This window comes from Macrobrachium rosenbergii, chromosome 22 (genome assembly GCF_040412425.1).
Source record: "Macrobrachium rosenbergii isolate ZJJX-2024 chromosome 22, ASM4041242v1, whole genome shotgun sequence".
NCBI lineage: Eukaryota > Metazoa > Arthropoda > Malacostraca > Decapoda > Palaemonidae > Macrobrachium > Macrobrachium rosenbergii.
The window spans coordinates 31,063,678-31,088,599 of record NC_089762.1 but is presented as its reverse complement, the minus strand read 5'-3'; the positions used below and the strand labels follow the sequence as shown (position 1 = coordinate 31,088,599).

General features: G+C 38.3%; 1 protein-coding gene across 50 annotated transcripts in view; it reads left to right on the top strand.

Moving 5' to 3' along the window:
• Positions 1-24,922, top strand: part of l(1)G0196 (inositol hexakisphosphate and diphosphoinositol-pentakisphosphate kinase) — a 525,389-nt gene that overhangs the window by 474,470 nt on the left and 25,997 nt on the right. For 29 of the 50 annotated variants that reach the window (XM_067124552.1, XM_067124555.1, XM_067124560.1 and 26 more), the window contains 3 exons: positions 4,384-4,464; positions 15,422-15,628; positions 17,260-18,364. In XM_067124552.1, the coding sequence (XP_066980653.1) occupies positions 4,384-4,464; positions 15,422-15,628; positions 17,260-17,936 (965 nt within the window). In that variant the 3' untranslated portion in view covers positions 17,937-18,364. Of the gene's footprint in view, positions 1-4,383; positions 4,465-15,421; positions 15,821-17,259; positions 18,365-24,922 lie in introns of those variants that run through there. The other 21 variants (XM_067124561.1, XM_067124576.1, XM_067124571.1 and 18 more) reach the window with 3 other exon arrangements.

The following is a 24,922-nucleotide window of genomic DNA, read 5'->3' as shown; positions in this document are numbered from 1 at the left end:
CAAAATCAACCTGTAGTCAAAAATGAACAGGAATCCTAAGAAATCCTTGCTGATGAACTGTAACTACCTTGGCTCAGGGAGTCAAAGGTTAATATTAGTGAAGGAAAAATCCAGAGTCAATGTTTGAGTGTGAACGATGAAACAGAGATTTCTTACTACTTGAAAAATGCTGAAGTCTCTGGCTGAACACAATAGAAAGACTGTCAATTCCTGCAATGAAGGCCATATGGGTCTGACAGAACTAATTCATTTGTTCAATTGTAGGCAATATGAAAAGGACGTTGGGTACCATGATGAAAATGACCGACGAAGGGCATAACTTATGTCGGAAATGTCTGGGAGAACTATCCATTCGTCCAAATACGTTGGCCATTCGTTTGGTGAAGTGGATGTTTATTGAAAACGGAGGCTGACCACTACCGATGAATAAGACCCCGTCAACTTACGTTATGAAGGACATAAAAGTTGGCAGAATGATCCCACTCGCTTGTATGTAGATGGTATGGCAACATCCGTTACCAGATGATCAAGCTAAAACATGTACATGATTGGAAGGCATTACACAGATGTGCTGTTGATGCACTTGCATGTGGGTTGTTGCCTTTATAGATGTCCATAGAAGTTCTATCAATGCTCTTCACTCAACAGAATTGAATGAGGCAGTGCTCAGATGGGAATCGGTGCTTCAATGTGGCATGGCTGTAGGCCATCCCGTTCTCTTCCCAAACCTTCACGTGAGCGAGGTTGATGGTCCATTCCTGAAAACACCGTCCTGAGACAACTTTCATATCCCCACGTACGACGGCCGGCCGTGTGTCGATATATGTCCATACGTCCGTGCTGTCATGTCCGTGGTGATGCAAACTTGAACAATGAACCTGATTTTTCCTAGGAGAGTGTGAACATGAGAGACAACAATACACTGAGGAGTGAGGCTGAATGGCCGACTGGGTTGAACTAACTGCATGTACGTGCATGTCTCCACGGATGTGGAGGTACAACAGGACATGGTCGTGGGAGCTGGAACAATGATCAGATGGCCTCCTGGGGGAGCATGAAGAGGGAGGAGTTCTGGAATGACAAGGATTAATGTCACAGACATGCAAGCGACGAGGTGACAACAGTCTAGGCTGGAAACACATCCACGACCATGTAGAATCTCACACGTGCGTCATAGGATTGCGGGACCCAGAAGGAAATGGCTGAACTTCTGAAGCCTTCACAACACAGGATTTCTTAACAGGAGCCTTATCATCCTTCTTAAGAACACGAACAGGGGAAGACGACACTGCTGTAGATTTTCCTATCCCTGATCTCTGCTTGGAGTGAAAAACTGATGGACGAGAAGTAGCTGGAAGTGACACCCCCTCATCAGCGAGACGGGAGAATCACGGCCGTGGTTGGACAAAGATGGAGAAGAAGAGAAGGAAAATGATGGAGGAGTAGATAGAGACGGAGACCTGTGACACTTCTTCACAACATGGGTGAACTTCTCTCAAAAAACGATGTCGATTCTGTCAACCACTGCTTTCATGAGAGCATCAGTAGGGGGTCCAAAGCTTTGCAAGAGATACATTGCTGAGCAGAAGAAGCCACCACCATGGAAGGGGTTCCAAAGCTCTAAGAGGGATATGCTGTCGATGGAGAAGGGGTAGCAGTCACTACTGCAGAAGGGGGTTCAAAACTTTGGGTGGGATATACTACCCACAAATCCGGAACCATAGGTCTATGTAAAGGTGAACGGGTTAGCCACTGCAGCTGCCGACTCAAAACACTGGTCAGAGTACACCAAAGACTGATGTGGCATCATTGGAACCAAAAATCCTGGAACAGCTAAGGGGAGTGCAAATAGGCAGGCAACTGTTGAGGCAGATGACACGGGAAATTGAGGACAAGAAATGGGACGATAGGCCACCAAAGGTTGGTATTCCTGGAAGGCCCAGAGAAGCCCAGATGCCAGCCATCTTCTGAGCCTCTGATCCTGAAACCTCCCCCCAAGAGAGCAGGGATAGCCAGACAGATAATATCTCCTGACCCCCCTCCCGAAACTTCCAAAATCGAAGCTATGGAAGAATGGAAAGGGCCAAAATCTTCCAAGGAAGAAAAAACACCTGGAGGAAGATTGGGCATAGGAGACTGAGAGGCGGCCATTGAATGAGGAGAAAACCCCTTCCAAGATGGTGCCTTCTTCCTCTCTGATGCTTCTTCTTGGCAAAAATCCTCCGCTGCTCAGGAGGCCAAGAACGACATTCACAGAAGGGAAGGGAGTGAACCTTCAACTCCCCCCCCCTCCTCTCCCCACAAAGATGGGGCAAGAAACAAGATAAGAACCAGAGACAGGAACTTCCACTGGTCCTGGAGAGCAATCGGGGACCAAACGCACTGTCAAAGATCTTGTGACATCAACCTCCATGTTGAGGGAGAGGGGGGAAAACTTGCTAGGTTTAGGCAAGAAGTATCCTTGTATGAAACCCTCGCCTGGAAACACAAAAAACCCGCCTTGTCTCAATCCTCTCAATCTACACAACATCTAAAAGACTAATACATTACAACAATCTAAAAAATTTTGCAGTTGAAAATAAAAAATATTACTTGTTCAAGAGCTGGAAACTATCCCTCCAACTTTCCACAGTTACGTGAATAAAGAAAACAGAATACTTACACAAAACAAACACCAAGGAGATAGGTAGAATACGTACACAAAACAAGCACCAAGGAGATAGGTTTTGGGTTTGTGTAAATACGAAAAGGCAACAAAAAAGTAAGTGAAATGATATATAAGGAGAAAGGCTTCAAAACTTATACAGTATAGGCTAAAACAAGTCAATATGGCTGTGTAGCAAGAATATGTGAACACTGTATGTCATTAGTGAGACAGAAAAACATTGAAATGTTTAAATATATCAATATATGCAAAGTATAAAAAAAATATAAACAATATATTATAAAAACAAATATATTCAAACACAGAAGAGGTAGTCGAACGGCAGGTTGGAGAAAGAAACGCACGTCTATATCAGACGGCGGCCAAAAGAAAACTGCATAGAATTGAATGCACACCAACTTGGTGAACGGTACTTCTGCCCCTACCATTGATAGCTATTGTCATAACCACCTTGCAAAAGTTTAATGGCTGGATTTCCAGCTCGCTGAAAGTTAATACCATCTATGTAATGACCGAGGGTTTGTATTCATGTAGGAACAAACTAAGTGACATTGCTGGTACAGTATACTGATACATACATATACAATGACATGTGTGAAATACAATATTTAGGTGAAGAAATATATTCATTACAGAAGATAAACCTTTTTATAGTTACAAATAAAGTATACTTTAGTTTACCAGACCACTGAGCTGATTAACAGCTCTCCTAGGGCTGGCCCGAAGGATTAGATTTTATTTTACGTGGCTAAGAACCAATTGGTTACCTAGCAACGGGACCTACAGCTTATTGTGGAATCCGAACCACATTAAACCACATTACAACGAGAAATGAATTTGTATCACCAGAAATAAATTCCTCTAATTCTTCATTGCCCGGTCGGAGACTCGAACGTGAGCCAGCAACGTGCTAGCCGAGAATGGTACCGACCCTTCCAACGAGGAACTAAAAACCAGTCATGAACTTATCATGACAAGTTACTGAGCAAATGATACAACACAGGCATTTATGGAACCACAAACATTTTACGAAAGTTTATGTCCAGACCATGCATTTTTACTATGCAGTATAGTAAAATCAATGTCATATATAAGAGACTAATGAACATGGAAAGAAAAGCAATATATATATATACATGAGGTAATGTCAACAGTACACTATTTCAATATATTTATCTACACAACTCCTTTTCAACTTTCGGAAACAATGTGGTGAAAAAAGGAAAACTGCAGAAGCCTTCATATTTTGCAAAATATCTGTAACTTCACTTTAGATAAGTTTACAATTATGCAATTAAAATTTCATTCAGATATAAACAGGAATGTTAACAAATATAAACAAAACCTCATTTTTTTTGTAATTAATATCATGGTTTTACTTACATTACATTAATATGTAAATGTTTATATTTATTTGTAAACCTATTACATATATGATACAAACTGACCTGTTGATGAATGTTTTAATTTTTTCCTCTTGTACACCCCTTGTAAATGAATGACAAGGTGGATTGTTCCCTTCCAACAGCTAATGAAAGAATCTCCATTGTTTCAAAATATGTGTGGGTTAATTTTTTAAATTATAAAAAACAAAGTGTTTATTGTCTTTAAAAGAAGAAGTACTTTGGCTGGGACACAGGAATTACTCCAATGAAACCAGTTAAAAATACATTATTGTCTCCTTTGTTCATATTTTCCTGGTATGTTTGGATGCTCAGAAAACGAGTGCTCCTTACTCCTCTCAAGCTGGTTGGTGTGTCCAGAGTTCATTCCTGGTGCCTGCTATGCAAACTACTGCGGTAGGTAGTTCTGCCCTTGGTGTGCAATCTCCAGTCTCCTAGTCAGCTCCTGTTTTTCCTTTTAGTCCTCTCCTCTTCTTGTCCCATCCTTCCCAGCATGAGTAAATCCTTGGGGATCTCATTATTTTCCCATGGCATGAATGATAGTTATTAGTGGCAGTCTCCTCCTTGTATTTATCTTCATGGAAGGTGGGCCACTCTTGACCTATCAGAGCCAAGTCTGTACTGATGTCCAGTATTCAGGAAGTTAAGTTTCTGCCAGGTATGGCAGATTCTTGATAAACTTTTGGTGTGTTTTCCTTGATCACAAGGTTTTCCACTAGCATATCCCAATCACTTGTCCCTCCAGAAGTTTCTGCAGATTGGCTTGGGGTGTTAAAAATACTGGTATGAAATTCTTGTCTTCAGAAACTTGTTAACTATTAGATGTATGATAATTTCAAAATCAAGTGATTGGATTTAACTGCCTTCTTTGCATAATAAGCTCTTTTCTTCCTTTGACACAGTCCATCTTCATGCTCATTTATATTTAAGATTGGCACTCATCTCAAGGTTACTCTAGCAAACATGGCATGTTCTTATCATAATTTTTTTTTTAATGGTAATTTTCCATAAGAAGACTTGAACATGCTGCATATTTTACCTTCGTCATAAGACATGTTCCTGTCCCCAGAACAGAATTTCCTCTCTTTTCTTCTCATAAATATATGCAAATTAGGCAAGTAGCAGCATTATATGTAGCTCCCTCAATTAACTACTATTTGGAATTCTCATGCTTCCTGGCTTATTCCAAAACCTAGTAATTTGTAGTAAATGCACTCATAAAACTGTAAGGTATAAGGCTTTGGAAAATGATGTGATTACTAATCACACTCTTTTCATTGGAATTTAAGAATTTGGTTTCTTTGTGTACAGTAATACCTCGAACTTATGTGAGGTTAGGTTTCAGAACCCCTCGTGTAAGGTGAGGATTCGTGTAAGTTTGGTACAGTCACTAAAAAATGCTAATACATTCAGTACTATAAATGCTTACTTCTAGCTTAAACCCTAAATATGACAAAATCATGCTCCTAAAGCATTTTAATTTCATTTAAAAGTCAGCTTAATACCATACTGTAATTCATATTTCATTACAGTACCGAGAGAGAGAGAGAGAGAGAGAGAGATTGTTCTTATTCTTATGTTACACATAGAGTGAAATTATTTCTGAATTATTACAGAGACAGAGAATAACGAGAGAGAGAGAGAGAGAGAGAGAGAGAGAGAGAGAGAGAGTGTTTGTTCTTATATATCAAGAGGGAATTTAGTCATGATTTATGACACCTAAAGGGAGAACAATTTTGTTAAGTTATTCTTACGTTAGATATCAAAAGATGGAAATTCGTGAGAGATTTTTCAGTATTCTTATGACCATCTATGGGCAACACGTCCACCCCTCTGTGGTCAATATGTCAAGATAATTGGTAGTTAATTACACCCCTCGCTCCGAAGAATCTGAGAAAAGACTGGGAATCGATATGTATTGTTTAAAATTTTAAATAATTTACTGTACAAATGCAAAAAGTTGTAATTATAGTATGGAAAATATGAAAAAATTAATAGCAAAGCAATGTCACATTTATTTATAAAACTACAGTATACAAAACAAACATACTTGTTACATATGCATAAAAATCTCTCTCTTATCTCAGAGAGAGAGAGAGAGAGAGAATGTTCATATCAACAGCTGTTTTGTGGATTTGATTGATTTTACTGTATTTTAACTAAGGTATGCTAGTGTCATACAGTATTTATATACAAAAATAAAAAATATAAATTTTACACATAAAAGCATGGAAACTTATATGCATAAAAAATCTCTCTCTTATCTCAGAGAGAGAGAGAGAGAGGGGTGTTTATATCAACAGCTGTTTTGTGATTTTGATTGATTTTACTGTATTTTAACTAAGGTATGCTAGTGTCCTACAGTATTTATATACAAAAATAAAAAATATAAATTTTACGCATAAAAGCATGAAAACTTATAAATTACTTCAAAAATTAAACATAACCACGTCTGCAAGGTATCTTGAGGCATTTGCAATTTCGTGTGTCTGTGAAAAAATCGTGTATGCCAATTAGTTAGGTTCCAGTGAAAAGTTCGCTTGTCTGTAAATTCACGCAACTCGAAGTGTAAGATCAAGGTATTACTGTACTGTATTTATTGACCAATGAACTTCTCATTTTTTTTAAGATTCATTCCAAATATTTTACTTTGTTACCAAAAATTTATTTCATTTGATTTATGAACTTTAGGCTATAATGCCAAGCACTGGGGCACTTACAGCTATTTGAAAGTGGTTGGACAGCAAGATAGATCCAGAAAAAAATACTGCAAGATTGATGAAAGAAATGGGAATGAAGGTAAATTATAAGTCTAAAAAGTGGGAGCAGCTAGGGGCTGAGAGGTTGCTGCAAACAACCATAAGTAATGCCTAAAGTGCATTGTGTGAACTCCACTGATTGCAGTATCCCCCCTAAGGAGGTTATCAATAATGGTTTAACAATGAAGCAGGAATGGGAGGTATGGTTGGTTGAAGTTGCATAATTAAATGCTTAACCTCAATAAATATTCCAGAATTATTTATCATTTGTTGTAAAGATACTTTCTAATTTAGTTTAAAGAAAAGTTTATATATTTCTAATCCTTATCCTTTGTTTATTTTAAAGCTGAATTGTGAAGCAAAAACTACGTGGCTGGTTATCCATTAATCAGAATACCCTTTTTTTCCAACTACACAGACACTATTCTACATCTGTTTGTGGTGATTTTCAACTTGTTTGAGAACGTCCACATAGTAAACAATATCAACACTGTGATGTAAACCCTCCTGAATACTAGGTGACATTGTTGTTAGAGGGAAGGCTTAGGGACCAATAGCAGGTGCCCGATGGCCTAATCTTTTATTTGGGTAGTCTCATCAGGCTTTGAATCCTTGCTTTTGGCAAGGATTCCTACCTTCTTTCTCCTTATTATGTCCTCTTTTTCTGAATTTAGTAGCTTTCTTCCAGCATGCTGCCTAACTGCTCTAACTACTCCTACTATCTAGTTCAACTGTTGGGTAGTTCCCCCAATTGCTTTTTCAGATCTTTTTGCTGTCCTTCTCTTTGTCTTCATATGTAACCATTTTAACTAATTCTTTTCACTGTCTTGGTTATTGAGAAGGAATACAATTGCTGGAATTGGAGTTCATAACTAAAGCTAGCAATGGAAATCAACCACCCAAAAATGTTTGGACTTGGACCTGAGGAGTATCAACAGACTACTTATATAGATATCTCGAGGGTGGAACCCTCCCATACAGTTGCCCCTTGGATTTCCAGGGATGATCTGGTTCTGGGGATAAAACTCTTGGCGTTCTATGTGGTTTTCCAACAGATCATTAGAGCAGAGGTGATTGAATTCCTGAAATCCACTCGGTTCCATCAAGCAAGTTTGGCCAACATCTGACCCATTCTAGTTATGTTGGTGGATATTTTGTTGGTAATCTTTACTCTGGTACCATAAATGCAACAGATGACTTCTGGCATTAACAAGGACAGCTATTTCAGCAAAAACTCCTGGCCTCCAGTAAGGGCTTAGAAAAAAATCTTGAAAACTTGAGTGTAGTAGTTGGTAATGGTTGTAATTATAACCAAATTAGATTTGATCAAATCTAATAACATTAATGACAGAAATCAAATATGGCCATTAAAAAATTAAGTATTCCCCAAGTTAAACAAATCCTATTGGAGACAGACTATGGAGATGCACTATAAGTCATTTGAATCCTAAGGAAAAATAATAGAAATACAGTACAAGTGAATCTTGAAGACCAGAGTGAGGGCTGCTTAGATGCCTTTTGACAATCACAAGGAAACTTCAACTAGTTGTGACATAAGTTTTCTCTATCAATTTGATTGGTCATAATTTCATTAAAAAAAGATGCATTTTAAAGGTTATGGCAACAAACAAAGGAACAGTTAATAGTGGACAAAATTGCATACACCATTTATTTTGGATGACTGGCTGTATTTCAAATGGCATAATTAATTCTTATCATTAACATCCCATCAAGTCTGAATTTTTGTGGTGCAAGTTATATTCATATATAATGAAATAATGAAGAGATTTTTATAATTCATGAAGTGAAAGGGGTTTAATGTCAGAATTTGTAATTAGTATGTTGTAATGACTTAGTGGGCACATCACATTTTATCTGTTGCTTTAAATGTACTCTTGCACGTTTATGTCCTCCAATTTTAAAATTCTGTTATTTAACTGATAACCAGGTAACTACATTTACTTATTCATGCAGTGATCACTGTTTTCTAAATAGAAATTTCCAAGAAAATTTTCCAGTGATGCAAAATCTTTAATAAGTGATAGTCATATAAAAATTTTCCATTTTTATTTTGTGTAATTTTTGGCAATTACAAATCCCTTAATGTTTATGTGAATGATATCACCAAACAAAGCTTATGTTGACATTTAAAAGTAATAAAAATAGATGGATTAGTGTGTTCAAGTGAAATCCTGTATGTTTGGCAAGAGATAAATAGGGTAATTTTAGTGTAACTGAGAGGTGTCACATGGTCAGGGACATCCCGGATTGAGAAATTGGCCTCAGGACCAAGCACATCGATGCCAGTCAGTTCGGGTGAGTGCCAAGGCATATTTTGATATGGGACTCGCCTGACTGCTGTTTAGGTTGTTCTTGAATAGATTTTGTGTTCATGTTTTTATGAGTAGGGACTCTCTTTCTTGTAGTTTCAGCTCAAATAATCTTCCTTTAACTTCTATGAATAAAGGTTTTTCACTTAAATGGCATCAGAGGACTACCTTTGTAACAGAGTCCCTAATTCATAGTTTCTGATGTGGAGTGATGCAGTGTCTCATTATAAACATGCACTGTGTCTAGTAATTTTAATAACCTACATAAATGAAGCTAATCCATATTCTTTAATAGATGTCTAAGAATATACTTCTCCTGAAGCAACCTCTGCAGACTTCCAGGGAATAATATATATTTTTTGTATGATTTGGCTAACTCCAGTCACATCCTTTGTAATTTAAACATGGGCTCAAGCATTTGAATTTTTATTTTACATCATTCCAATTCATTTTGAGAAATATACATATTAAGTTGATTCAACCATAGTATTTGAACAGCAGCTTTATAAAATGTTCATATATACTACAGTACTTTAATTCTACAATTACACAACATTAATAATAATAGGTAAATTGGCTGTACTGTTCATATCAGTGCCCAAAGCCCATAATTCTGCCCTCTCCCTACCATCAGCCTTGCATGTAGTGATGCCTGTGTTGCCTATACAGTATTGCTTTTATAGTGATGATAATGATGTTTTGCTGTGTATAACAACAGCTGGGCAGTCACTACACTTGAATATTTATAGACTGCAAGTACAGTTCTAGTTCTGAATTACATTACACAGTATCATCAGATACTTTGGTTGAAAGATGGGTAACCCTGATAAGTATGACCTTTAGTCTCATTATTTAGTCATAGTTTCCTGTATTATTTGTATTGTTGTATTTAAATATTTTGGAACATTTTATGTTTGTGTGTCACAATTCTCCTGAACAGGAAGTCTTCTAGTTCATCAAACTGTCAGACATTGGAGATTGAAAGTTTTTTGGCAATTACTTTCCATATTCTCTTGCTAGTTTCAGTATAATTTGAAGGAGGAGACAACTACTGCCAGGCCTGTTAACATATATAAAACCAATCTGGTAAATGATATAAAAAATATGTTCTATTTTTAGTAAATTAGTGTGTATGCTTCCATAAAATAAAGTTATGAATTATTATTACATTTCATAAATGTGTACAATATACTGTATATACACTATTGCAAGTTTATACTCTAAATGGGGCTTAGTCACTAATACAGGTGGCCTTGTAAAACCCATCCGGAAGCCATTTGCATTGACTGTGGAAGTCAGTAATCCTCATATTGCATGGTTTGGTAAACATTCCTTTCCTTCTACCGGCAAGCCTTGGTTTTCCCTTACCATTTTCATTTTGCCTCAATTTCACATCCTTTAAGAGGCAGCCTTACAAATTTACATACTTCAAGAAGCTGGTATGTAGGTTTTCTCATTTTCCTTCTCTTTTCTTTCCTTTAGGCATGTGGTTTGCTTGTACCATGGGTCTTTGCATTGAAAACTGCATCAGTCAGTCTCCAGAGGTTGCAATTTGGTTTCAGAATCCTCTTTAAGACCAAAATTTCTGAAATTTGATATGCTACATATTCAAAATAACAGAGCCACCAGCTTAAGCTTCTTCACAAAAGTATCTCAGAAATATAATTTTTTTTTTTTTTTATGAAATATTCACTCATACATACATGCTTCATATATAATTTAACACTACTCATCCATTCAACTACCATATTTCCCAGCAGTGAAGATGCTATTTTTTCTCTCCAAAACCTCAGAAATTTACCCTGTGCGTTATAAGCTGATAGAATTTTCATATCCAACTCCAGAGAAAGGTAATCAAGCTAAACAGTAGTCTGAACTCATATATCCAAGCTCAGAATAGTATATGAATTATACATTGTACAAAACAGCAAATAAATTAAATATCATAATAAAAAATGTAACCCAACAAGAGTAGAAGAGCCAATAGACTACAGTAATAGTGATTGACAGTACTTGCAACCTGTAGGAGGAATAAAAAAAAAAAAATTCCTTACAAGGATGGAATCATACCATCTGCAGGGACTGGGGACTGTTTGTGACTAAAGAAGAGTAGTAAGAGGAAATCAAAGCACATAGTGGTGCGATGACAAAATTATAGGGCTACTAGTATTACTAGTAAAAATAATGACTCTTTACTGCCGCAGTGCCCTGTAAGATTTACAGTTCATGTTTCCAAAAAATATAATATAATACAGTATATATCTGTTAATCTGGCTTGTGTTGGGTTGGCAATCCTGCTGGTAAGGCAGTTTGGTTAAAAAAAAAAGAAAAATTATTCTGTATTAAAGCTGCAGTTTTGCATTTTTTTAAACTGCCATACTCATAGAATGTTGCATCAAAAATTGATTCAATACTGGTAGCTTGAATTTTGCACTGCTAAGTGTAGTAACATAATTTACTTTTAGATTATTTGGTAAAAATTTAAATTTTCCTATTCACATATACACCACCAATAGAGTACAGTACATATAAATAATAAATTTTGCTACTATCAAAACATACCTGTATAGAATTTCTCACAACTTGTCTTGACCTCAAATCAAAATCACCGTTCTGAAATAAAGTAATATTAGTATAGCATTTATAAGTACTGTATTGCATTCCTTAGAAAATATCAAATGGAATAAATTATACACCATATTGTAGTACTGACAACTGATAAGTACACACATTATAGGTGTATCTGTTAATCTTAAAATTCTTTGGATATTAGCAAGCAGAAAAGACAAACATGATATCAAGGTACAAAAGAACATTTTCGTTACATTAATGTGTGTACAGTTTAATGTTCAAGTATGTACAATATTCAACCAGTTTTCATGCCACAGAACCATGATTTTCTCATGTATTGTACTTCATGGACATAACATCAAAACATCAGCATAGGTTACAATTTGCACACACTGAAGTACATATTGGTTTTAGAATGTAAATATCTTTAATAATACATAACTGACTGTTCTGCTTCTTTAATTACTCTGGTGCTATTTTGTTATACTGCAAGAATTTACTTAAATTAGCAAAAAAAAAAAAAAAAAAAAAAGGCAAATTAAAAAATATTATACAGGCATCGTTAAATTTTTCTTGTATAAAGAAACTTTCCATCATAACTGAACATCAACCAATACAGTATTGTTCTTAATCATTTCATAGTTTCTGTACTGCACAACAATGTCAGAAAGATTTAGCACCAATATGACAAATTCTAAATCAGTTTGTATTATTCATAACTAACAAACCTGCAGTCTTAACATAAGGGAAAAATTCTCTAGTGCCTGCTGGAGTCCAGTTAAAAAAAAGTTACAAGGAATTGGTGGCATCAGGGTGGCCAAGATGGTGGTAAGGAGGAGGGGTAGCTAACCTACCTTAATAACAAGTCCAATATTCAAAACACCATCTCAAATAAATTATTATTGTACGGTTGAGCTTATAATCAACATTTTCCTTTCTATATTATTGTTGCCGTTTTTTCCAGTCACCATGCTTCGCCTTTATTCCCCTTCACAAAACAGTGCACAAGCAACTTTTTCATCACTGAAATCTACAACTTTACTAATAATGTACTCTCCCATTATATCTGAGAAACCTTGGTGACCATTTCTGGACAACACTAATCACTGATGCCCTAGATGAACTACATTTTAATTAAGAGGAACTTTTGACACCAGTCATTGTGTATGTTGGTTCAACAGCATCTAAAGAAAATTTTTAATAAAAAAATTTTCTTTTAAGATATCATGTCATCAATATTACCATTATCTCTAAACAGCTAATTCATGGACCTGCCATGCAGTGAAGTAGCATTTCTTTATTAAAAAGAGGAAAGTCGATTAAAATGTAATTTTACATTAGATCCAAGTGGCCAGAGTTACACACTGGGACCTGTCTTCCACCTCCACTTTGTAACAGTAAATACCTAAAGGTGCCATGGGTATGTCCAATATGCAGATGGCTTTCAACTCAAGATAATTAGTTAAAGCTATCCCAGGTAGCTTGCCCCTAACTTCTAATGTAAGAATGGATTGCTTAGTTGAAATCTCCATATGGGATAGTTATAATCAAGCAATTATGTGATCCTATAGTCTCTTTAGCTGCTTTACCTTTTCATAAATCATTCAATCACACTAAACGATTTAGCATATGGGAACATTATCTCCTACTCCCTTACCAAATTCCTTCAAGATTACCACTGAAAAGTATGTTCATCCTATATTCATTGTAAATTTGGTGGGGCTGGCACAAACATGAGCTGTGTAATGAAATGTCTTCCTATAAAATTCAGCAACTTCAGTATCAGTGACGAATTCACCACTGACTTCTAGCTGCCAATAGGCCTTAAAGTTTCTCAATATTGCACCATCTAAGAAGGCACATGTACTCTTCCTTTCTTGGTAGACATCTTGTCTACTTAGTGATGATCAAGTTTAAGTCTATGGGCACACTGTCCAGTAAACCACTTGCCAAGAACTTTCTTTGCTCAGCTAACTTCACTTTTCAAGCTGTCTACTAGGACATGGCTGAAATTATGAGCCATGAATTGAAACTATTCATTCTTCAGTTTTCTTATGCAGTAACATAAAATGTACTGTACATCAACTGTTTGTGTGCTTCCAGTTACACCTTCCTAAAGTCTGATAGATCCATTTCCTTTCTACTTCCTCTCCCTCAGATCTAGGAAATTAAACTTATTTCAGAGCCTCATGGGAGAAGCCAAGTTTCCACCCCTTGAGGCTACTCACTGAAGATGACAACTGTAGCTGTTGTAGTTGGTTATCTTCCAGAAAGCCAAACAGTCCAAGCAGTTATGGCACTTTTTTGGGAACTGACCAAAGAAGTCCATGTTTTTTGGCTCAAACAATTTGGTATTTAGGCTGAATAACCAAATTAGGAATTGGATTTGTATATTTATACATTATATAAAATATATATATATATATATATATATATATATATATATCTGTTTAAGATGATCGAACTATATATAGCTTTTTTCTCTGGTATTCTGGATATATAGCTTTTTTCTCTGGTATTCTGGTATATAATCTTATACCTGAAATATATATATATATAGAAATATATATATATATATATATATATATATATATATATATATATATATATATATATATATATATATATATATAACTTTTGGTAACCTCAAATTATCTATCATTGTTTAAAAATCATTGAATGATGAGTTTCAATAACAAAAATGTCTAATATTATTGCCTTAATGCTAATTATCACTTTGTTAAACAAGAAAAAAGTGTGGCAATTACAGCGTAGCCTGACAATCTCCTCTCAATTTCTTGCCTTGCAACAACCCTACTGGCTCCCAATTTTAGCAAGTATAAGGCTACCCATTAAAATTTTTAAGGAAATAAAACTTTTCACTGGGTCTTAAAGCTAAATACTTAGTTTGAGGGGGTGTTATGATGATCAAAAAAGCATAGTTGAATCATTTTTCTGGGGAAAAACCTGGGGCAGACCAGAGTGTAATGAGGAAGATAGCCGACATACGTGCTGTCATCACATCTTTGTGAGTGGGATGCAGAGAAAACTGAGGCAGTCGCTGTAGGATAGGAAATAGAGCCATCCTGTCTTGAGTCCTTTATATTCTATCACTGTGCCAACAGCACTATTTTGGCAGAGACTGACTATAAGAGAATTCTTTGTAATTGGTTGGTCTGTCTTATGGAGCCCTGGGGGACCATGAGAGTATGGCTCCTTTGATGACTCACAGTGGATAGATAATCTAAAATAGAGAATACATTAGACAGATAGATATAGCTAAAATAAAGACTACATTATTGGATATTTTTTTACACGTAGGATAATGTTTTGATTCTTCTAGAGATACTACCATTCATACAAATAAATTAACAGTGTTCAAGTAAATTACTGTTGGTTAAGAATGTATATTAAAGCTACAGTCTGAAGTTTTGGGAGATGTTTGTAATGCTGTCTTCATCTTGTTTTTGTTAGCTATGCAAGTTGATTTTTAAACAATGTTTTCACAAAGTGTATGTTAGTTCAGTCATTGCTTTATCAGTTGAGCCATATATTGTATACAACACATTTCTTGTCTCCTGCTTTTAATTATACTCAAACATACAAGAGAAGTGAGATCAGTGAATGAATGAAATGAATGTTAACTACTAATGCCTTTATGATGTGTACTTGACTAATAAGTATCATTTACAGATATAGAGGGCCTTGGAGGGGTACCCTCGATTCGACCACTGGAGACTCTTCATAATGCTTTGTCATTACGTCAGTTGGATGCCTTTTTAGAACGCATGGCTTTAGCACAGTTTCGTACTCCTCTGTCCTCTCCTCCTAAGATGCCTTCCACTCCCAAAAATCCACGTTCTCAACCTCCACCACTTGGCCTTCAATCTCCATCGTCCAGTAAGTGGTCTAGGGACTCCTCCCTAGAGATATTGTAAGAGGTGGACTCTTAGAACAGTGTCTCCCCTTCAGTATGAAATAATTTTCAATGCAATATAAAACTTTATTTGTAGATAAAACCTCCTGACTAATCTAAGTACAGTTTTGTTAAATAGAAAATCTGGGTTACTTATACGTAAAAGACATATTTTTTAAGAGTTGCATGTGATACAGCAGGAAGCCTTTTTTGCTAGCAAGGATAAAAATATTGTGAAATATTGTGACTTAGATATCTAGTTTCAAGCTCAATTAGATTAGTTACATTTTTCCCTTAGATTCTCCTTCTTTGTCAGGATTATTTTCTGTTCAGTATTTGAAATTTGCTTTCTGTTTGTAAAGTGTTATGATCCTAACCTTAGTAATGTAGCTATTTCTAGCATTTCTCTGTAACTAAAGAGGTACTAAAAGTATCCCCTTCTATCTTGAGAACATTCCAGTTTAGCTACGAAATACTAATATACTCAGGCAGTATTCCGTGTTATTATATATGATATACTAATATCAGTGTCTAAATGATGCATACATGTAGAATTTTCTTAATTCTGTATGTATATTGTAATCTGTTATATTTGGAAGGAGGTGTGTGATAGCATTATCAAAAACCTATTATTAGATCTGCCAGTAGATCAGTCAGCATTCCTATGTAGCAATCATGGTATTACTACAATGGTAGAGAGCAAAAGACCTCTGATCCAGCTATTTTTTATTGCTAGATATATCTCTTTAACACTGGCAGTGGGTACATAGCTGATCATGTAAGTATCATATGTCTTAGGTTTAATGTTAGTTTGCACTTACTGCAGAGTTATGTATTTACCATCTAATGCTTGTGATTTTTTCTTTTTTGCATATGTTCGTATACTCAGGTATTGGCTTTTTAAGTCATAATTTCTTAATATCTAGTTTCCATCCAGTGATGTCTCTTTCTATTCATGGTGTCAATACTAAGATTCCCTACAAAACGTAAAAGTTCTAGAATTGAAGTCAGAATTTTGAGATATTCTTGATATTCCATTCTCAAGTTTGATAGGGATGGTTATGTTACTTCATTGAAATATACTTCTTCAAAGGTCTTACTGTAACATTAGATTCTCATACTAATCTAGCTGGACTGTAGAAGCAGTTGCTAAGTTATCTGAGTCATTTATATCTTATGGTTTGTGTTCATTCCTTACATTTCTCATCAAGATAAGTAAGTTTTTACATTACATAGGATTGATGTTCAAATTTTTATGTAACTGAAATATACATGAAACCTCTAAATACTGACTGTGAAGACAAAAAAATTATAATTATCATGCTTGTTGCACAATTGCAGAGATAAATTGTGCACAAAATCCAGTTATACTAATTCAGATATGCATTTAGAATAGATTATGCTTTCTGGCTTTTAGAGTCTTCTAGGCAATAGAGATAATTATTTATATAATTTTGATCAAATCTCTGCATGATGTTCACTGATTAAGTACAAAACGTGGTGATTAGCAGTAGTGGTGTTAGCGTGCCACCCTTACTTCAATTACTGAGAAGTATTATGTTCGTGGTAGTGGAGAATCTGGTGTGAGCATTTGTCCCACTCCTTCTCCCTCCAGGTATTGGTTGGTCTGGGCCTCCATCCTTCGTGTCGTCTTCTGGCCCCTCCTCTCCCAACATCAACACACTGGAGTTCTTCTCACACCTGCACCGCTACGACACCTATTTCCCTCCACCATCACCACAATTCCTCTTTCCTATAACACCATCATTCACAACTATTACTACCACAACTGCTTCCATTTTAACTACTAGTGAACCTTCACATCACTCATCTCAACACACCAAACCCTCTACTACTACTACTACTACTTCTACTACTACTACTACTACTACTGCTGCTGCCACCAACTGTATTGCTACTCCTACTACTACTGCTCCTACTAAGGGTGGTGGAGGTGCTTCTCACTCTGATGTCGCTGCTGTTGCTGCTTCTATTCTTACATCAGAACTAACCTGCACTAATGCTTATGATAGCCACCAGAAGTTACTAGTCTCTACAAGTGAATGTAATAGTGGTAATCAACAAAGCACCAGGGAAGGAGACATGGATGCTTTAGAGGTCCTCCCAGGAGAGACCAGCAGCCCTGCCTCACCATCAGAGGGCTCAGAGAGCTTGGGGTCCCATTCACAGACTGAGGTGGCGTCAGTCATAGAACGTGGAGATACAGCCACACCTGACACTCACAGTGATACACATGACCAGGATACCTCTGCTAGTGAAGTACCAGATTGACATTAATTCTCACAATAAGCATGCCACCTCAGTCTGAAAGTGAGACTTATAAGTGCTTTATATGAAAAGAGAGAGTATATTAGAAATGTGTGACTTAATATAACATATTTTTTTGCTGTTACTGTAATCGCTTGTCTATTTTTATTTTGCTTTGTGGGACTTTTCATCATGATTAGTGACTAAAATTATCTCTCACTGATTTTATTCTAGTTTGTGCCAAATTCTGCCAAGCAAAAGTATGTATTCTTTAACCAAGTGCTTTAACTATCCACTAGCTTCTGAAGATTCTACTAATCTATAGATGTTTCTCATATTGTACACTAGCTCTTGAAAAGACATGTACTGTTATAGTGGCAATTGTAACTATATTTATATGAGAGTCATATTTTGTAAAATCAAATAATAAAGTTAATAGGTTACTTCATAAAGAGTTGTTTGCTTGCCATCTGTAGTTTTAGTGATAATTGGTTGTTATCTGGAGACACATTTGTAAATGTGAATACATGTACGTATACAATAAATGCAATTTTTATACATGTGCACAATATGTCTTGCCAGTATGCACAACATGAATTCCCCAATTTTAACTGTAGAATTACCCATTTTGTCAGTAGCTAAAAATACTGACACAAAGAAAATTTTATTTTCTATACAGTACAGTATTTGTAATTTTATCAATATTATTACTTCATATATTTTCAATGTTGCATATGATTTACACTGAGGTTAAGAGAGGTAAGTTAATTTTTTCTCAAGAGTGATGTTAAGATTATATTATTCTGGCTAATTCTGAAGATTGTCTTTTTCCATATACTGTATACAGTTTAGTTACTATAATAGGTAAAAATTTTCTGTGAAAGGTCCTGGCCTGCACTGATACAAAGTAGTGATTCAAGGAATCATAGTACAGTAGTATAGTCTTTTCTGAGAATGAAATGGCAAAATTAATATCCTTTAAAATGTAACTTCTAAAATGACATTTTTATGATGCAATAAAGTTTTATATTTACTTACCCTGTAATTACTTAGCTAACAATAAAGTTTTATATTTACCTACTCTGTAATTACATAGCTAAGAGTTTCTACTTGAACTGCAGCTTAAACTTTGAATTCCGCGGTAGCGATTCTTTTGTTTTGTGTAGGTGACAAGACTCTGCCCACTTTTGGGGAAGAGAGTGACAACTAAGCCAATAGCTCAATATGCTTATGCTAAAATGTCCATGTGCGGGGAGGAAAGAGGGCTCCATCCGTAATTACTGAGTAAGTATATATAAAACTTCATTTTATCATAAAAATATAATTTTTATATAAGTATCTTACCCAGTAATTACTTAGCTAATTCCACACTGAAAGGTGATAGGGAATCATGGACAGCAAAATAACACTCTTCATACGAAAAGTTAATGAACTACAATAGGCTAGTATTGAGACAATGCTTGTTGTTTCCTTACCTGGTGAGAGCTCTGCAGATAATTAATGCCCTTGGTTGGCACTCATCTCGATTTGTAGAGATGTGGTGGTATAGCCAGAGTTGCCTCTACTGAAGTGGGATACTCTGCAACGAAGGAGTACTCCGAAGGCTGACAGAATATACAGCAGGAACTTTGTGACAAAGGTCAATACCAAAGGCCAACAAAGCTCAGACAATTGCCCCTGTCCAGGGCGCAGTACCAAAAGACAATAAAAAAAGGATTTTGACAAAGGAAAAATCTATTTCTGGAGAGGGCCCGTGTCACCCGGGTGAAATAGTCCATTCAGCACTTATTTCTAGGTAATTCCGTTGCTAGATACCAGAGAAAGCTAAATGAAATGCTGGAGTTACTACCCCCAGAGCGAGCTCCACTAGATGGAGTCGTGTATGGAAAAGGGTGAACTACAAAAACACGGAACCTTATCCTATAGAGATTCCCAATGTCAAAAGTCCCAACGAGAGGTGCCGATACAAGCCCATGCACTACTCCATGGACTGTATACAAGGCAACACTAGCCAGCATTCCATGTGCACCCACCTCACTAGAATGAAGTTTATCAAGGGAGGGAGAGAATGAAAAACAGGGGTGGGTCACCAGGGTGACACGGGCCCCTCTCCAGAAATAGATTTTTCCTTTGTCAAAATCCTTTTCTGGATCGGGTCCCTGTCACCCGTGAAATAGTAACAGAGAAATAAACATCATACTTATGCTATTAAAGACTTAAATAGAAACGTTGAAAACTAGGAGAATTCTACCCTGAACATAAGTAAGGTCCTCTAAGTTCATGTAATGAAAATAATGTAAGTGGTCACCGCTCTAAGATCATGAGCTTAGAATAGCACCTGAATAGGCTTGTATTAAGAAAATACTTCCTGCCTAATAGCAGACCCAATGACAGTGCCCCCTTTTTAAAGGAGAGGACCTGACAAAATTGCGAGGTCCTGTCTAAAAAAGCCTGCAAGGAGAAAACTGGACACAGAAACAGACCTTGTAAAGGGGAGTACTTTCCAAGGTGACCACCGAAAATGAGGACCTTCAATTGTAGATAGAAAGTTAGGGTGAGGAATTCACAACACTACCCCTGAAGAGGGGAAACCAAACTGATTGGTTCCGCCAGACAAACCAAACTGATTGGTTCCGCCAGACAGGGCAGACAGTACAGGAAAACTAACACTAGAAGCTAAGCTGATTAAAAGTTTTGGGACTTCCTTAACAAGGAAAGATAAGAACAAGGTGATTGTTGGTTACCAAGCTAACTCCGATACATTACTCAAAGACCAGGAAACCGAATGTGGACGGAGTACTGTTCTTAGACGAACACAGACCTTAGGGATGAAAGTTAAGGGCCTGTGAGTCTGGTTCCAACAAAACACTTTCCTCGAGGCCAATGCGGTCGCATCAGTACTATAGCTTCAAAAACTATGTGAAGAGTGCTAGTTACTTAACTGCAGAACCATACTGCAGTAGAGTAGGATCCCTTAACTGATTTCAGGAAAACAGTAATAACAGGACCAATATCAGTTTCCTCCTAAACTGTAAGATTCACAAAGACCACAAAGCCAGGACATCAGAGTTTGAGGGGCTGACGCAGGCTGAGTTTATACCAGACGGGACAGCTTGATAGTTTGTGGCTGAATTGGGTTGCAAACAGACCTACTTCCAGGCCCAGGAAAAGGTCACAAGACTACCTGAATGACGCTCCGCCTAAGGACTATTCCGACACCAGGGGAGGCCCTGGATAGGGAAAAAGCAGTGACCTTTGGACCCCTACGAGAAGGGTGGTAGACAGAGGCACCTGCGTCTGTTGGTTATGGAGAAGAATGAACCATAACCTGAACGGAGCAATTCGAGTCCAAAACCACCTGTTTACGCAGCGCACTATTGCTGTTTTGTTCAGAACCAGCCTAAAGGAAACCTCTTGGGGGGAAGAAGTTTCCAAGGACAGGAAGACTGTCACCGCCCTCCAAAGCGTTGATATGGAACTGCCGAACGTGACCGACTAAGTACCATGTACTCCATTGGGCCAAAAATAACCACCTCACCCGCCAGAGAGGTGACGGTGTGGAATACTGAGGCCGGAGGGGGAAAGCTGGAGAGGAACTGACTTCGGTAAGCACTTGACAGTTTGTGCAAGGCCGAGGCCACTATTCAAGTAGGAGGAATCAAGGAGACACGCCCCTGACTCCACCATACCCGGTCATAAACTCCAGCTTTGACTTCAGAAGGAGAACCGTCACTGAAGCAAACTGGAGAAAACCAGGACCTTTTCTTGGGCACGGGGAGACGTATGCTTGAGATGATGAAATGATAAGATGCCCTTGCTATCTCTTTCCACTTCCACTGGATTCATAACTACGGAAGGCTACCCTCCTGAATCAGGTGGGATTCCTTCCTGGTTACTTAGAAGCCCAAAGACTCTAGAAACCGATTATAATGACCGCGCCCTCAGGCAATTCCCGACGCTGGGTGCCCAAATGAGCCAGGCAACTAGATATGCAGCTAGCATAGCCTCCTAATACCGGAGCTGTTGAACTACGGTATTGTTCAAACTGGCAAAGACTCTGGAGCCGCATTGACGAGGGCATGAACCTGAAGGGGTACGCCTGCTCCCAGTCTGAATCCCAAGAAGGGATAGGACCTTTCTGCAACCAAGATGTGAAAGGAAGGTCGAAAGGTCTATAGAGGTGGTTACGGCTCCCACGGAGCAGTAGGATCCGAACCCACAAGACTGTAAGCAACCGAGACTTGTCGCATGAATAAGGAAAACAAACGGGACACGCCCGAAAATTTTCCAGTGGAAGGGAACTTCCTTGGCAGACTGAAAAGCCTGACAGGCCATTCACAAAGACCCCCAGAACTCTGGCCGGAGGCTGATTGAACCTGATTGGGGGGGGACAACAGTCCAGCTCCACCCCGGGGCCCTGATAATTATACTCTGGGCCCAGGAACTGAAGTTCCAGTGGCCCCAAAATGGTACAGCCTCCCACCCATATGAGAAATACTACAGGGAGGAGGCTTGATTGCCTCCGTGAAGCGAAAGCCTTCCCAATTTCTCGGAGAGGAGTAGGATGCATCCCTGCTCCTATGATAACCCGGGAGGGTCAGAGCCTCTTGCCAAATGTCTAGTGAAAATTTTTCCGTAGGTTTTCGTATAAAGCAAAGAAAACCCAAGCCGGGCATTGCTATCTCTTTCCCGTGGGGGGAGGCAGAGACACACGGGGCGTTACAAGGGGCTGATGTGTTGGCTGAACCCGCACACATCGAGGTGGAGGCTGGGAGTGAGAGCTGACGGCTGTCCAGGGGCAGAGACCTGAAGAGCCTGCACCACCGCCTGAGCAGGGGGCTCTTGAACTACATGAACTTCTTGCCGGACTTGGGCAGGTCCCGGCAAGATCAGACCCGTTCTGCTCGTAGGGTAGACACCCATGAGAACGGAGGCTCTGGGTAACAATAGTAGCCCCAGATGGGCGTAATAACGCCCACCTGGGAAAAGATTAATTCTCCAGGTGAAACCGTTCATAAGATTTTTCAGCTCCAAGTCTTCATGAAGCGGGCAAGCCTGACTTACACCTGTTTCAGCTTCCAAAATTGACTCCGAAGCTTAGGGAGCTGTACGCTGAATAAATTAGAAGCGTAGTCCGGGGTTAGAAGATTCACTGTGAATGTATCTGTGATATCTGTCTCCCGGCAATGCCTCAGCGGTACATTTTCAAAACAAGCCTGTTGATAAGAGGGGCTACATTCGGAGCACAAGGGGTAAGAAACAGGGCTCTCCAAGAGAGCACGGTAAGACCCCACAGCTGGCGTGAACTTGGAATTCTCCGCCTGCCACTCCGTTAGAGTCCTCAGGAGACGATGTGTCCAGCCCCTAGCTGAGGGCTCACTTATGGATCCTGCCAGACAGATGCCATGCTCGTTCTGACAGTCTGGTAAAACCCGGATAAGAGGATACCAGACCGGAAGGGAAGAAATGCCCTTCCACCAACCTCCGTGTGCCCACACCCCAGACAGGAGGGTGCCTTCATGCTGGGAAGCATAAAGGGAAGGAACAACAAAATCACCTACACCAACACTAAAATAAAAAAAAAAAACTGGTGGGCACTCCAAGTCTCTTGTAACCTCCATGCTTCCCCAGAACTCAACACCACAAACAAGGTGGAAAGCTAGATACAAAGGAAGGGATACTTCCTACACTTCCTCACCCATCACTACACCAGTTACAGACACTGGTCCCAAGGTACTGCAGTTTTCGTAAACAGTTTCCACTTCCTGCATGTACTGCATCGTAAACACAGACTTTCTTCTCCAGTACGTTGCTCATAAATGCAGGATAAGGAAAGATTGTGCTTGAAAGCTGCTGATGTTACATTATGTGCTTTAACTTTCATGACTTTTAAGTCATTTTCCTCAACTTGGGAGTAAGATTCTATAATGAGATCCCTCAAGATGAAGGAAATGGCATTCTTTGATAAAGGTCTAGAGGGATTTTTAACCATGCACCACAAATTAGAAAAGTGCCCTCTAATTTTCTCGGTTTGGTACAGGTAGTACCTGAAGGCTCTCACCGGGCACAGCACTCTTTCCTCCTCTTCTGTGCCTAAAATGTCAGATAGGCTCTTAATGGTGAAAGAACGAGGCCATGGATGCGAAGGGTTCTTGTTCTTCGCCAAAAAACTTAATAAGAAGGAACAAATTGCGTCTCTGTTCGAAAACCCGATCCTCTTGTCAATTGCATGAAGCTTGCTTACTCTCTTCGCAGTGGCCAGAGCTACAAGAAAAACAATCTTTCTTGTCAAATTCCTCACCAGTTTGAAGCACATACTTTGTAGATTTGGTGGTACTGAACGACTTGATATGATCCGGAATATCTTGGTGGGAAGAAATGTCGAGGCCTCTGATGGAAAACAGATCTGAGCATCTCTCTATAAACTTTTATGGTGGAAGAAGACAGTCCTTGTGAAGATCTCAAATACAGGCAGTCTCTGGTTATCGGTGGGCTCGGTTATCGACGATATGGTTTTACAGTGCTTGTCTAGTGACGGGACTTGGCAATTTTCGGCACTGAAAATCACAGATTTCCCCTTATTGGGTCCAATATATACCTAACAGAGGTGCCAATCTCCAGTTATCAGTGCCGATAAGCGCCGAAAATCACAGATTTTCGGTTATCGTCACACCGTCAGAACAGAACCCCCCGCCGATAACTGTGGACTGCCTGTACAGAAGAAAAGTCCACTAATTGAGGGATAGATGTCTAGGAAGATGAAACACCATTTCTCCTGCACCAAGTCCTAAATACCTTCCACTTTGCCTGGTAGGGCTTGTTGGGCGAGCCATGTCTACACATGGCAATGGCCTTCGCCGTCAATCGCAAAAATCCTTTTACTCGGACAAGTCTACTAACAGTCAAAAGCCTGTCAGGGCCAGAGTGGATAGGCCTTGATGAAATATCCTGGTGTTGTTGTCTGAGAAGACTTGGAATAGCAAGGAGGAGCCTTGGAAAGTCTATGAGGA